The sequence below is a fragment of the Motacilla alba genome, chromosome 1, assembly GCF_015832195.1.
Source record: "Motacilla alba alba isolate MOTALB_02 chromosome 1, Motacilla_alba_V1.0_pri, whole genome shotgun sequence".
Classification (NCBI taxonomy): Eukaryota; Metazoa; Chordata; class Aves; order Passeriformes; family Motacillidae; genus Motacilla; species Motacilla alba.
In genome coordinates, this window is record NC_052016.1 from 93870298 (window position 1) to 93885038 (window position 14741).

Sequence of the window (14741 nt, forward strand, 5' to 3'; positions counted from 1 at the left end):
CACTTTCACTGAGAGATACAAGAGCCCATAACATGTGCATGGACTTAGCCCACCATCCCCACAAGCTACTCTGCCTATTGTAAATCCATGTACTAATTTACGCTTATGGTAACTTGCTTGTGCTGCCCTGTTATCAAATACTTCACTCAGGGCAATGCCCATACAAATGTGGTGCTTGCTCGCTATGTTTAAGGCACAGACGGCAATGATGATGAAGAAGGTGATGATGATGATGATGATGATGATGATGATGATGATGATGATGACTATTACTTCATTGCTACTATTAACATTGCTGCTGGTGCTTTAACAAATTAGAACTGGGCATTCCCATATGTTAGGCACAGCACACATGTACTGTAAGGGGTGGTTCTTGACACAAAGAGTTTTCTGGAGGGAAGGGAGAGTGTAGTTTTTGTCAATAATAGTCTCCAGGACAGACAAAACCCATGAATCCCATTTGCAAAGGTAACTATAGTGTCTACAGATGGCCTGGTGGTAAAATTCCTATATGTGACTCCTTAAAAAGGAGGAAGAAACTAATGGTTGTGAACTCGTCACAACAGCAAAATCTGTAAAGGCCATTGCATCTGGTATGTACCTCTATATGTATCACATACCAGAGGTGAGGCTCAGAAAGGGGCATCTTTCTCTTCTGGACTGTTTACTGTTGGTGAGGCCAGTGATCCTTTGTCCCATGGGATAGATTCTCTGCTTCCTTCCTGCCCATTCCCCACTCTTATCCTCCCTCATAGCAGGAATTCATGGTTGTCTAACCAAAGACAGCTTTAGTATAGGCCTGCAGGATAATTCAATGGAACAAAGAACAAACAAACCAAATTTTTAGCTTGGAAATGTAGCTTTTTCTATATACTTGACATCCAATTTTTTTTCAACAACCTGGAAAAGAATAAGACGTCATTGTTTTCCAGATTCCTCATTTATGACATTAATTAAGGTCATTCAAAGAATTCATGACTTCAGCAAAGAAACAGGAGATAGAAGTCTCAGTTCCTTGTTCATATTTTAGGTTTGGCAGTCCACAAAACTTTAACTACTCCCATTAATGTCTGAGGCACCTTAATTTGTCCACATCACTGAAACTAGTCTGAATGTTGTCTACTGTTCTAGCTCAGCCATTACTCTTAGTTTACTGCAGACATAAAGTGAAGACAGCTGAGCTAGTCACTACTGGCTCTAAATAGTCAATGGAAAGAAACAGACACTTTTAGGGTGCAATTCATCTAATCTACTTTATATGTATGCTTTACAATGAGCTGCGTTTTCACTCTAGGCAACTGCATTTAGACACCTGAGGACAACTTGAAAATCTCAAAATGAGATGAGGAAAAAATTACAGAAGACATGAAATAGCACTCGAATCTTTATATAACCTCAAATGCAGAAGATACACTGTCCCAGAAATAAAAATCTTTGAGTATGTGCATATCATATTTCAGATTATTGGGGGGGAACAAAGAATGAAGGCATCATAATGGCTTGCAGATTTCTACATTAAGTTCCTCCCAACCTTTAAATACAGAGTTTCTGTCCAGTGTTGTGCTGGATTACTTGAGTTCATTGAACCCAAAAGCACCAGTTAATGCTAAATCAAAAACCAAGATGTATTTACTTTTTTTGTCTTAGCCAATAGATTACATTAATTTTAAGACTAAATCTAGAATTGAGTCCACTACTTAAACTTAGGTGGACATGGTCTCCCTTTAGGGAGCTTCCAAAGACCTGTCTCTTTCCATTTACTGGGTAAAGAACTGGCAAATTCTTTAGAAAGATGGGTTCACTGGGTGCATAAATTTAAGCTAAAGCATTTATGCAAAGCAAAAAGGACTTCCAGTCAGAACATCACTTGAGCATGTTTGGACTGGTTCCATCAGTCATATGATAGCCTTGGGAAAGCATTTACCCTTGGGGAAAACACAGGTATTCTACTTTCTTGGGACACCCATACCCTGTCTGTGTGTGCTGTCTCTAAGATCCCATCAAGGGATGAAAGCTGCCTATGAAAATCACTGCAGCCATCACATTTGTGAGTCACTTACATTTTTGTGTAGGCATGTTTCATACATCATGTCCTAGAAGGCAAGCCACACAAATATAATGCAAAGAGACAAGCAATCTGTTGGAGTGGGGCAGCTGTTTCGTGACAATGATCACTGACAGCTCAGGCTCTTTACAAAAGTAGTTCCACAGATCTCGAGAGGAGATGTATAAAATGCTTAAGAGGACGTACTTCTTCCATGTTTCCATGACTTAGTTCTCTGCTGGACTTTATGAAATCCAAGACCTGCCTCAGTTAATTAGCTTCCTGTATTCTCTGAGGAATTTCTGCTCTTGGGTCCAAGCAGCATGGATATCTGCCTAGATAGTAACCACTCCTCCCTTCCTGTGCTTCTCTTCCTTTCATCTCATATTTCCTTCCCCTTTCTTTCTTCTCTTTGCCCCTTTTCTTCCACCTTTTGAGATCCCACAGGGAGAGGAGAGACCAAGAATGAGATCTTTGCACTAATTCCAGCAGGGAATTAAGTAGACAGAGAACAAGGTCTTAACAGGTCAGATGAGAAAGCTCAGAATGGGAAATAAGACATGGAGTACTGCAGGGAGAGCAACAAGAGAGACTGGAAAGAAGAGAGAGAGAGATATAGGAAGTGGACAAAGTGAGAGGAGAATTAACTGGAAATGGGTCTGAAAGTACTGTGAAGGAAGGACAGAAGGTAACTGTTAAACAAGGAACAAAAGTGACAGAACCTGAGAAAAATACATTAAGGATGTTTCTGTGAGTACTGCATTTTGCTCAATTGGAAATATGTCTCCAAATAACCAAGGAAAATATGAGGAAAGGTTTGCTGGTTTTGCAGCATAATCTTTTTTTCAGGGTGAGAGAATAGGTGAGGCATAGTTTTGGGGGGAGGATTTCAGTGATTGGATGGTTTATGTGGAGTAGGAAAATACACAGACTGCATTTCATGTGTATTTACAATCTTGCCGCTAGATTTTTGAATATTTTTACATATATTAATGTGTGTGATGTGGCTGCGGAGTTCATAGTTTAATTCTAAATGCGTGTATTGACCAAAACATGTAAAAATGTCAATCCTGGTAGAAAAGCAGAGCAGAGAAAGCAGCTTTGTTGTGTCTGTTGAGCTTTCTGCAGAGGTGAAAGCAGAAGATGTCACAGCACTGGCAGCTTAATTGTAGTTTGGCTAGGGCTTGTCTACATGTGGAAATTTTTAGTGCTAGCTTTCCAGATGACTAGTTGGGCTCAGTGTTTTGCACCATGAGTAATTCAGTTTAGTCCATTTTGGAGGTGAATTGAAAGAAATCACATAAAGGCAGCAGTAGCAGAGAATAATTCACTTAGAGAGTGAGGCAGGGGAAGTGCATGAGTGAACAACTGGTTTCTTTTAAAAATCTACCCTCAATCTGATTTTATAATAGCTTCCCTGTGAAGAGAAGCCTTTAGTTCCCTCGCAGTGCTGGGAGCCCACATCAAGACTTACACACTAAGCAAGCCATTGCTATGGAGGCAGAGTTGCATAAAACTTCAAGCAAGCTGTGAGCCTTGGAAGGTGCTCCACTCATCTCCAATTTGAGGAAAATATAACGGGGTTATTTCTTTCTTCATTTTTGTTTCAAATGCTTTCATCTGCCCCAAGATCCACCACCACTTACATTTGACAGCATGCCAGGAGGAGGATCTTTGGGCCTTTCTCTCCCATTTTTTTTCATGCATCTCCTCACAGCCTCCTTGTGTTGGTTTGGCTGGGAAAAGGTGTGAGTGTGTGTAGTAATGGAGTGCCACCCTAAATCATAGAGAAGCCCTTACCTCTGGGCTGGAGTAATGGGAGGCTTTGCTGCCGTCACTCTCGCTGGAGCTGCTTTCGCTCTCTGAGTCAGACTCTGAGCTGGTCTCGGATTCACTGGAGCTGCTGCTGCTCGACCCCTTGCTGGAGAGTCCCGAGGCTCGGGCATTGGACTGCGGCACCACCAGGCTGCCCGCCCAACACACAGCCCATAGGGTGTGGGACAGGGAGGGAAGAGAAGAAAACAGGAACATAAACATGAAACCCCCACATATCAGAACCGTGCTGCCTTAGGGAGCATACTCTTTGAATGCTTGTGAGCTTGTCTCTGCTGCTAATAGACAGTGAAGCGACTTCAATATTACATTGCTATAACTGGGGGGAAAATATGGGGTTACTCTCATATCCATTTAAATCCATTGCCTTTGCCATCTTTTTCATCTGGGGGAGAGTCAAGTTTTCACTTTGCCTTGTCTCTTTTCCCATTCCATAGATATTTTAGGATATATTAAAAATACTAAGTGTTAAAAAGCAGTAAAGAAAGCAGTTTTATGCTATCTAATGAACACTCAGGCCAGAGGTGAAAGCAGGAGACCAAAAAGGTGAACAATTAAGAAACAGAGTTGAGCCCCACACTACCAGTCATAAGTAGTAGTCATAGCAATACCCATAAAAATAACAATAATGATTCATCTTCACTGGAGCTTCCAACTCCCATCTTCCATTTTGCACACTTCTTTACCTACCCATAAATGATGTGGTTACCTGTATATACTATCTTGATATTGACAATTCAGGATCTAAGACTCAGCCTGCAAAAACTTGAAGAGCTCAGGCTTGTGTTTTGGCATGTCAGCAGTGCAGTGCTGTCAGCAGAGCTACTTGCCTTCTTTAAAGTTATGTTTGCATGCAAGTGTTTGTATTATCAGGCCCGACAGCAGAAGAAATGTGTATTTTCCTGAAATAGTTGACCATGCATATTTAAAATATCACAGACATAAAGACTTGAGTGTGAAATATCATATTAAGTCTTCCAGCTTATTCCCTAGGCAATGCAATATTGTTCCCTATAGCAGGGTGCATTTTCTAGTGAGTTGTCCAATTTGATTTTAAATGACTTGAATGCAGCTTTTACTTTTACCCCTGGGAAACTTCTCTGCAAACTAACCCAAATTCCACTGTCAGAAATTTCTTCCTGCATTCGACCAGAAGTTGCCCTTTTAGAATTTATAGTTGTTACTTATTATTTCATCGCATTACTAATAGTTACTATGATAAATTATCCTCCTCCCTTTTTGCTCTCACATTTTTGCAGATTGTTTTCCTGTCCTTCTTCAGTCATCTTTCAGACAAGGCCTTACACATTTACTTCTTCTGATCTTTCTTCATAAGTCATTATCTCCAGGGATATGGGATCATTTTTATGGCTCTTTTCTGAACTCATTCCAATTTGTCTCTATCTCTCTGATAACAGGGTGCCCAAAACAGAGTGCAGCATTATAGATGGCTTCTCACTACAGTCCTGCAGTGAAGGGCTATTACCTTCCTGCTCCTTGATGCGTTGCTTCTGTAAACATATATCCGAACTGTGAGGGAATGTATAGTCCATTAACATCCCTACCTCTCTTTCAACACTGCTTTCTTCAGAATTCCTCTACAGATAGCTACATGATTATTTGCTACAGAGAGATTAGCTTGCTTTTTTTCTTCATACCAGATCTCATTTTCCTCTTTTACCTTGCAAGCTTCTAGCTCATTTTGATTTATTTTGCTGCCCTCAGAGGTGTCTGCAGCAACTTCTAATTTAGTATCAAATGCAAACTTAATTAAATGGTTATTCACTTCCTTTTCCAGATCATTAATGAGACTGTTAAATAAACCCCACATGAAACACACTGGTATCCTGATAACCATCTCTTCCCAATTCCATTCACCGGTGTTTATCATTACCCTTGTTTATGCTCCATCAGTCCAATATTGTGGCTAATGCAATGTGATCTTGGAGATGCATTTTGTGAGAAATAATATCTAATAATTAATTACAGTTCTGCTATGTTGCACCTAATGGATTGTCTTTACATGGTAATGGTGTTTTTCATTATGGAAAACTGATACCTGACACGTTGCACAAGCCACATTCGACAGGCAATTCCTGAGGCTTTGAAAAGGGGCCAGGCCATCAGAGAGGTGGTTTCAATTTCACAATTCCCCATGGCTGCACGATTTCTGGCCCTCTACCTGCCTCCCCTAACATATGCCAGCCTTTCCCCTCTGGACCACCTGTCTTGCAGAAGCCAGTCCTCCTACCACATTGCCTTTACTTGCAGCATCTCTGCCGCCTTTTGCTAGGAAGTGGCACGGCTGCCCATGGCTTTCTTGCTCCAGAGAGTTTGTGCTTGCTTGGGGAATCCTGACACTGTTGGAGAGCTTTCTGCATCCTTCAAAGCACAGTGGAAAAAAATCTCAGCTGTGATCTCACTTACTAATTAAAAGCAAGTAAAATAATCCTGAGAGGGAGGAGCTGACATCCATTTATATTTTTGATCTTTATTTCCACCCTTGTAACTACTACTGGACAATAGAGAGAGAGGTGGCAGTAAAAGCTCGTGCTCTGTCAGGATGGCTTGGTGCTACACACGTGGTCACAGTCTGCCAGCTCCTGGGTGGCAGGAGGTCTGTCTTCATGCACAGGCATTAAATGTACCTGTTACAAGGAGAGCCTTTAAAAACTTGGTTTTTGTCTAGCCATGTAGGTGCAGTAAAGACAAGATGTTCAGGCAGCCATTTATATAACTGCATTAAGGCACAGAGGTGACAGAAACAGCTGGGAAGCTTGTAAAAATTCTTCCTTCTTGGAGAAGGAAATGGCTATTTTGTAAACAGTTTCAGGACAATGCAGCTTTCCTGACTTGTACAGGTTGCCCAGTGAACTCTAGATTTAAGTTGCTCACTTATATTAACAGATTGCAGTTAATCCCTTGCTAATAAAATAGTGAGAGTTATAGACAAGCCATTATGAATAGGTTTTGTGGTTTTGATTTTTTTTTCCTTAAGAAAATGTGGAAAGAATATGAAAAGTTAACTGCCTTTTCAGACAGCGTAGCTTAGGGAATGCCTTTGACAGGGTCTGACTCTGATGGATTTCCAGTCGTTTCCACAACAGCATTGTGACTGAAAAGTTCTTGAGCATCACAAAACATCTGCACATTTATGTCCTGCCCTTAGTGACTGTGGTTTTAATTTTTAAATCATCATTTTTATTTGTCACTGACTGAAATATTCATCAATTCTGGCATAGGGGATGAGGAGGAAAAAACCTATGGTAATATTTCTTTCCTGTTACGACATGAAATGTTTTTCTGGGCTGGTGAATAGAAATTGTTACGACAGCCCTAGATATAAAATATAACTGCTGGACTCTTCACAAACATCTGGAAATCTATGTTTGCTGTTCTAATGGTAGCCAATATACTACAAAAATTAAACATTACAATATTTTCCCATTTATGCTGATGCTGCTGAAGTCTCCTGTTCCCCATTAACTTTTTCAATTTTGAAATATAGCATATTAATTTAAGGATTCTCATTATGTTATAGTGACCAGGGTAGTAACAGTTACATCTTCACGCATTCTCATTAAAAAACAACCTTTTTTTAGAATTGGTAACTTTTATTTTAGACTGCTCTTTCTGAAGGACGTAAGCAAGATCATGCAGTTAGACTGATCTACATTTTAATGACTTTGGCATATAACATTTGAGCATATTTTGCTACTGGTTTATGCCCCAGAGTTAATTACCTCATCATAGAATTTCTACTTTTATTTTAAGGAACTGAATTACAATTGGGTGAGAACCGCTTTTCTTTAAAGCTCTTAATCAGAACTTACACTCTCTGACTTAAGAGAGAGTAAATACCTTGTAAATTTGCCAGAAGTTCAGCAATAAGACCATTTAAAAACCAACACACCATCTGAAGTTTCTGATCAGATATCTCCCATTACCCTGGCTACAGGGGACCAGGATACCTAATTTCCAACAGCCTGTTTTCCTGCACTGTCTAGTGGACAACTGACCCTTCTTAAAAGAACTGCTAGACTCCTTGTAGCCTCAATTTTTCTCATATGTGCCGGTTCAGAAATCCAGTGATTTGGGCAGATTAATACTTCTTCCCCACTCAAACTAACTTTGAGAGGTAAAGCCATCTCAATCCCTGGACACAAGGCCTGGAGGTTATTTGTGTGGGACCAGTTGTTAGCCCCATCAGGCTGCATGGCCATGGCCAGCCTTTGAATGGCACCAAGGTAGTTTGAACAGTTATGCAGGAAGGTGCTAGAGTTGGCCATTCAGTCAATGCAGACAGATTCCCAAATGAGATTGCTTTGGTGGCCCTCAGGAGACCTCTTTAGGTTAATCATGCTGGATCCATGTCCTGCTCTAGGCTTCATAGTAAGCTCCTGCTTACAGCTGCACTACTTCCCATGATAATAAATCATGGCATTCAGCACCAGCCACAAGAATTTCCCAGGCTAGGGATATGCTGTGTTGCAGGAATTCAGGCTCAAACACATGCAGCATGGATAAAGATAGAAGTAAAACTGATGCAGTTCTTTACCAAACTGCAAAAATTCAGTGACAATATAAAAAAGAAAAATCCCTCCCATGATGAAGAGTTTGTCATCTCAGTTCTTCACTGTGTTACAATATGAAGGTACTTTATACCTACTTACACAGGCATGAATCAAGAATGCAATGCAAGGGAGAATCAGGCCTTGGAGAAATGACTCAGCCAAAGGAACATATCAGTGAGCCTCTCAAATACTTTTCCAGCCACAACAAAGGCTATGCAAATGCTCATACAATCACAGAATCATTAAGGTTGGAAAAGACCTCCAAGATCATCAAGTCCGACCCTTGACCAAATACCACCAGGCCCACTAAACCATATTACAAAATGCCATGTCTACTCATATTTTAAAACACTTTAGTATGGTGACTCTACCACTTCCTGTTACCACTCTTTCAGTGAAGAATTTTTTCCTGCTATCCAACCTGAACATCTCTTGGCCCAACTTGAGGCCATTTCCTCTTGTCCTTCCTTGGTTGCATGGAAGACAAGGCTGACACCCACCTCACCACAACCTCCTTTGTGGTAGTTGTACAGAGCAATAAGGTGTACCCTCAGCTTTCTTTAGTGTAAACAAGCCCAGTTTCCTCAGCTGCTCCTCATGGGACTTCTGTCCCAGAACTTTCACTAGCATTGCTGCCCTTCACTGGACACACTCCAGCACCTCAATGTCCTTGTAGTGAGGTGTTCAAAACTGAGTACAGTACTTGAGGTGCAGCCTCAGCAGTACTGAGCAGGGGGAAAATGCATCATATTTTAGAGTCAATTGGTCTGTGTACTTTCACTTTGCAAGAATTGTATCCAAAGCTTTCTTACCAAAAAGGTCACTAACGCTATCAGACATCATCTGCTGTATTTTTTTTTTTGTGTCTGGAGATAGGACACTATTTATCCAGTGTCATCTGCACAGCTGTGATCGTCTAAACTATTTTTCTTCTAAATCTCATTCGGGTGTAAAACTGCTAAATGGCTGTGACTTTGCAGAGGAGAGAGAAATGCAATTCCTAGTGAGAAGAGTTTATTTGAATAAACTAAGTGACATTGTTAGACGTCACATTGTCAACATTGAGAGGTAAGTGTGGAAAAGGTGATCCAAATTCATATATCAGAAACATTTGAGAAAATCCTAAGAAAGGCTGTATGAATACTTAGAGTATTTGAGATACCCAGAAAAAAAGTCTATCACTGTCTAGAAATCAAGCCCAATTGTAGGAAAACAATACTTTGAAGCAGACACTAGGCCCCTAGCTGGTAAAAACTGTCATAGTTCCATGGACTTCAATTAGGCTACAGTGATTTAAATCCAACAGTAAATCTGACCAAGACAAAAACATATTCCATGGTTTAAAGGAGCTCTGTTGGCAGAGCCTCTATTTTGATTTCAGATTAAAGTATCTGAAACACCACTTCCTTCTTCCCTCAGAGCCAACCTACTACCCATCGAAGGTCTGTTATGGAAAACTCTTTATCCCTTTATTGCAAGAAGCAAATTCCACGTGGTGCTTCCTCAAAGCACAGACTGAGAACATTGTGCCAAGATCTGTATAAATATCTCTGCTGCCTGGCACTGAAGATATTGCATGTCTCTCATGCACACAGTAGGGAATTCCTGTCTCAATAACTGTGAATGGATTACAGAAGCCATGAAAATGCCCACTTCTTGCTGCTGCCCCTGTGTATTTTTCAAATTCGTTTTCCAGAAAAGACCTCTGAAGCATGGGAATGATAAAGACTTGAAGATCAGGCCATCCCAATATTGTAACAGAACATATGGGGATATCTTCTGAGGCAACTGTAGAATGCCAAGAAATAGCACCATAAGGACAGCCCACGGAATCGAGGTGGACCTCATACATTTGTTTCAGGACAAAATCATGCTGAGAAAAGGGAAATGATACCATAAACTCTAGAACATGCACAGACAACAGCCAGATACCACCATGGCTTAAAATACCAGTACAAAGACTGGTTGTGTACTTAACATTCAAAGATGAGTACAATCACAAAGTTATAGAAAAGCTTGGGTTGGAAGGCACCTTAAAGATCATCCAGTTCCAACTCCCCTGATCTTTAGGGTCTGTTCTAACCCAAGCCTTTCCATGTTTCTATGCTTCTATAATAGAAAGGCTCTGCTCTAGTTTTAGGTGTGTTCCTTTGTGTCTGAATGACGAAATCAAACAACCCTTCCAGGGCTCCAGCCACCATCCCACACATGGATGTGACTGAACTTCCCATCATCAGTGGGAAGTCAGTTTGTTAGGAGATATCCTTCATTATTCTTTAAAAAGCACTTGGATATCCTTTTTTCTGAAGTCAGTATGGAAGTGACACAAATTTATGGTTTTGTGCCTTTGCTTACTATAACCATTAAACCAATTGAATGTCTGAATTCTTTCCAGTTACAAATTGCAAAAACCTATTGTTCACTAACAGGAGAAGACAGTTAGCCCTGCCATGGCTTGCTGTTTCAGCCTGAAAGCAAAAAAATGAGGCTCAACACTTTCCTTTCTCCCTTTCTCCAGGTAAACGATTTCCCAGGAGTCTGTTAATATCTTTAGGAAACAGAGAAATGTTTTCATACCTCATTCCTGTAATGGATGAGGTATGAAATGGGAGTCATGATGAGTGAGAGTCCTGGAGGTTGTTCGGCTTGTCACAATATATAATGCTTCTGTGAAAGCACTGCATTACCTTAGCTGCACCACCTTTGCACAGCTCAGCTAATAAAGCACAGCTGCCAAGAACAGAGTTCATAGGCCTCACCTATATTTTAACACTTTCCCTGGGAGCTTCTTAAATAGTTTGTGCTGACAAGACTGCAAGTATCATCTGGTAACGCAAACTGAAGACAAACCAGATCTCTCTGAAGAGAGTCAGGTGTGCACTGTGCAATTGCAGCTTGTCAGAATAGTCACTAAAGAAACATTTCTAGGAAAGGCTGTTTAAAAGAACAAGCTATGAAGCTCAGGCACACAAATATACAAAAACCCTGAAGAAAATCCATTCTGGCAAGGGGCATCTACTTAAAGTCTAGTTGATACTGCAGGCAATCAAATCACAGCTCCCATTGTGAGGAAATATGGTAGAAAAGAGAAAGCCTCTAGAAAAAATCTACTTTGTGTAAAAAAATCTCCTAAAATAAAATGCTACGTAACAATTAGTGGTGACACCTCTGTATAAATTGGTCTATCAAGAGAAGCATGTGCTTGGGTATCTGAGATGAAAGGGTCCAGTAGACCTAGAGCAGCATTCACGTGGGGGTGAAGTGATTAGTCAGCAGGCTGACAGCTGTGCTGGAACCTGGTGCCAGATTCCAGCGTCTGCTTTCCACTGCTGCCAAGTGTATGCTTGTCGCTCCAGATACATGGAGCATCAGCAGTGTTTTATTTGACCTGCTCACAAGAAAAATAAAGCAACTCTGACTTCCTTGGTGTGTTTGTCATTGACCTTGCATCAGCTGAATATGAGTGGAGAGAATCCCTGGTCTGGGCAAGTTAACTCTTTAGTAGAAGAGGACTGATAGGGTCTTTATATCTTGGTAGATTAATTAGCCTCTTAATGTCTCAAAGTACAGTGACTTGAAGAAATGACTGGCACAGTCTCTATGTCCTATATTGTCCTTGGAACATGGCCTTGGACCAATGGCCTGGAGAATGATGAACAGCTTTGAGAATAGTCCATGAACAGCACCCTTCTGCATCCCCTGTCAAATCAGGAAGCAATCTCTATAAAAACGTTTTTTTGAGGCGGAGGGAGGGTGGGCCAGAAATAAATTGGAACTGGATAAAGTTGTTGAGAAGATTCAGTCATGTAAGACTGCTTCTGATTTCCCCCTGAGACCAAGGGCAATGGCTTTTGTGTGTTTTCCTTCATATGCACCCCAGAACTTTTAATTTTTTCTTTTTTTCACTATTTTGGCCATGTTAGGAACTTTCTATTTGAGATCCCTTTATTGTCTGGTCAAGGCCAGTTTGTATTCTCTGGAGATTCCTATCTCTTTTGATGGACTTAGAAAGAATCTAAGATCCTAAGGATTGCTTAAACTGTGTGCTTTACACAATGCCCAGCACCTTGTGCATTATAATCTGTATGGGAAGCCAGGGAGGTTTGGTTCAGATTCCTCTTCATAATCTTCTTTTTAGGGTTCAGTCACCTCTCTCGTCCTAAGGTGGAGTTGGTATCCAATATGAAGACCTATATCCACTCCCAACTCAGTACTCCACTATTTCATTAGACCACTATCAAAAGCCCTGTCCGATTCAATTGTATCAGTATTAGGAACAATTATATCTGTCTCAGGAACAGATCCTCCACTAACATTTTGAAGGTGATTCCAGCAATCTGGTTGGCTTCAACCTGCCATGAGACATGTTAGAAAAATAAAGGTAATTAAGCACTGGAACATCTTCACTGGTAATGGTAATGACACTTTCACTGCAATGGTAATTGCAGAAACTAGGCAAAGAAGCAATGCTATGTATTCTGTAGAGTGGCTTTAACCCACCATTTTCAGTATGTCTCATCAGGAGATTTTGATACAGTTTCACTGGATATTAGACTGGGTGTTGCTCTTTTTGCCCATTTATTTCCTAAGATGTGAAGTGTAACTGTACTTCTATCCAAGAGAACAGCCATTTTTGCTCGTGAGTGACAGCTTCGTCAAGCCTCAGAAGAAAACCACAGTAGCGCAGACAAGAAAATTCTCATCTGCACTGGCCTGCCATCACCTTATTTCAGAATTACTGTTAATGCTGTGGCTGGCCATCAAAACAAACAGCCTTTCGTAGTCTTCAGACAGAGTCACACCTTGCCTCAGCACAGAAATCATTTGCCTCAGTCAGCAGAGCCCTGGGTATGGTTCTGCCTTGCAAGACCTCTGACTAAGCTCTGAGAGTCCAAATACAGATGAACTTGTGCAGATAAAATTACTAACTACCATAATGGCTGTCCAAATGGGTGCAATAAATTTCAGCATGAGACAAACTCTCTCAGGTTTCACTGACTCTTAATGTTGCTGCTGCCAGCTTTAGTGTTACTCTTTGACTCAAGCCATATTCTGTTGTCTCCCAAAGGTCTTTTTGGCCCGTCAGCTCTAATCAATATGCTGCCTTGAGAAGAAGCTTGTTTTAAGTAGGTTTGCTCACCATAAAGAACCATAAAAAGAACATTTGACTTCTAGTCCTTGTCAGCATATATCACTCCCTATGCAGAACAGCATTTAGATGGTCTGTTTTTTGAATCCAAGCGCTCTCTTTTATATGTTTCAAGAAATGACAAATGCCTGAAAAAAATGCATAGTTGTTCTACAGAAGACATTAGGCAGGCTCAGAAATGGCAAGCAGAACAGCTAATAAAGCCCAGAATTGTAGCAGAGAGGATGTTAAAAGCTAATTAGTTTGAGATTATTTGAAGACTTGTAAAAGGTTCTTCTGTTCTCCTTTCTGTTGTAGGCACAGCCTGTTTTCCATTGTCATCCAAAAATACTTTGATATGTTTTTAGAAAGAGTTGCCCAGGATATGCTGTTTACCTATTATTGATATGTTAGCTGGAAATAAAGAATGTTTAAAATGAACTTTTAGCTGTTGAGCATTTGCTTGTGATGCAGCCTTAGGTTTTCAGGGGTCTGAGCCCCTGGCAAAAAAACTTCCCCCATTCTGACCAGGCTCAGATTCTTGACCCCTTATTCTGATTTAGTAATATCATACTTTAAAGCTTGGATAAGAGTACCCAAAAGTGCTCCTGAAGAGCAGGAATGGTCTGTCTAGTGGGGGTATTAGGATCTGACCCACTATAACCCAGCAAACACAGTGTGGTGATAATTGATGAAGGAGTTTTAAGCAGAGAGCAGTGTCTACGAGTAACCTTTGCTGTGCCTTCCTCAAGTATAATATGATCTGTGAAAAACTATGAAGAAGTATGATATGCACAAATATATAAATGTTACAAAGAGTTATATAAATTGCCCTGTACAATTCAAAGGAAAAACTGAATGTGAATTGCATCTTTTTGTTAGATGTTATCCATGGAAAGTAAAGTTGAGGTTTACTCATGCACACACAGATCATGAGGGGAGGCAGAAATAAATTTCAAAGTAAATATAATTTTATTTGCTTTATTAATCTACAGTGTGGTACCAATGTGTCTGGACTCAGTGGTTCCCCAGCTGCAACCTCCTGCAGGATGTTATCAATCCTTTATTTCCGTGAAATGTGCTACCAGCTACTACGAAAAACACTAGATCTGTATGACATTTTAATTAAAAAAAAAAATTGGTCTTATACCATGCTGTGTCC

At 40.5% G+C, this 14741-nt stretch overlaps 1 protein-coding gene across 3 annotated transcripts in view; it reads right to left on the bottom strand.

The window, feature by feature from the left end:
- AFF3 (AF4/FMR2 family member 3) overlaps positions 1 to 14741 on the bottom strand; it is a 333013-nt gene that overhangs the window by 49600 nt on the left and 268672 nt on the right. For all 3 annotated transcript variants that reach the window (XM_038152924.1, XM_038152845.1, XM_038152760.1), the window contains one exon: positions 3845 to 4010. In XM_038152924.1, coding sequence (XP_038008852.1) covers positions 3845 to 4010 — 166 coding nt within the window. The remainder of the gene's footprint in view (positions 1 to 3844; positions 4011 to 14741) is intronic.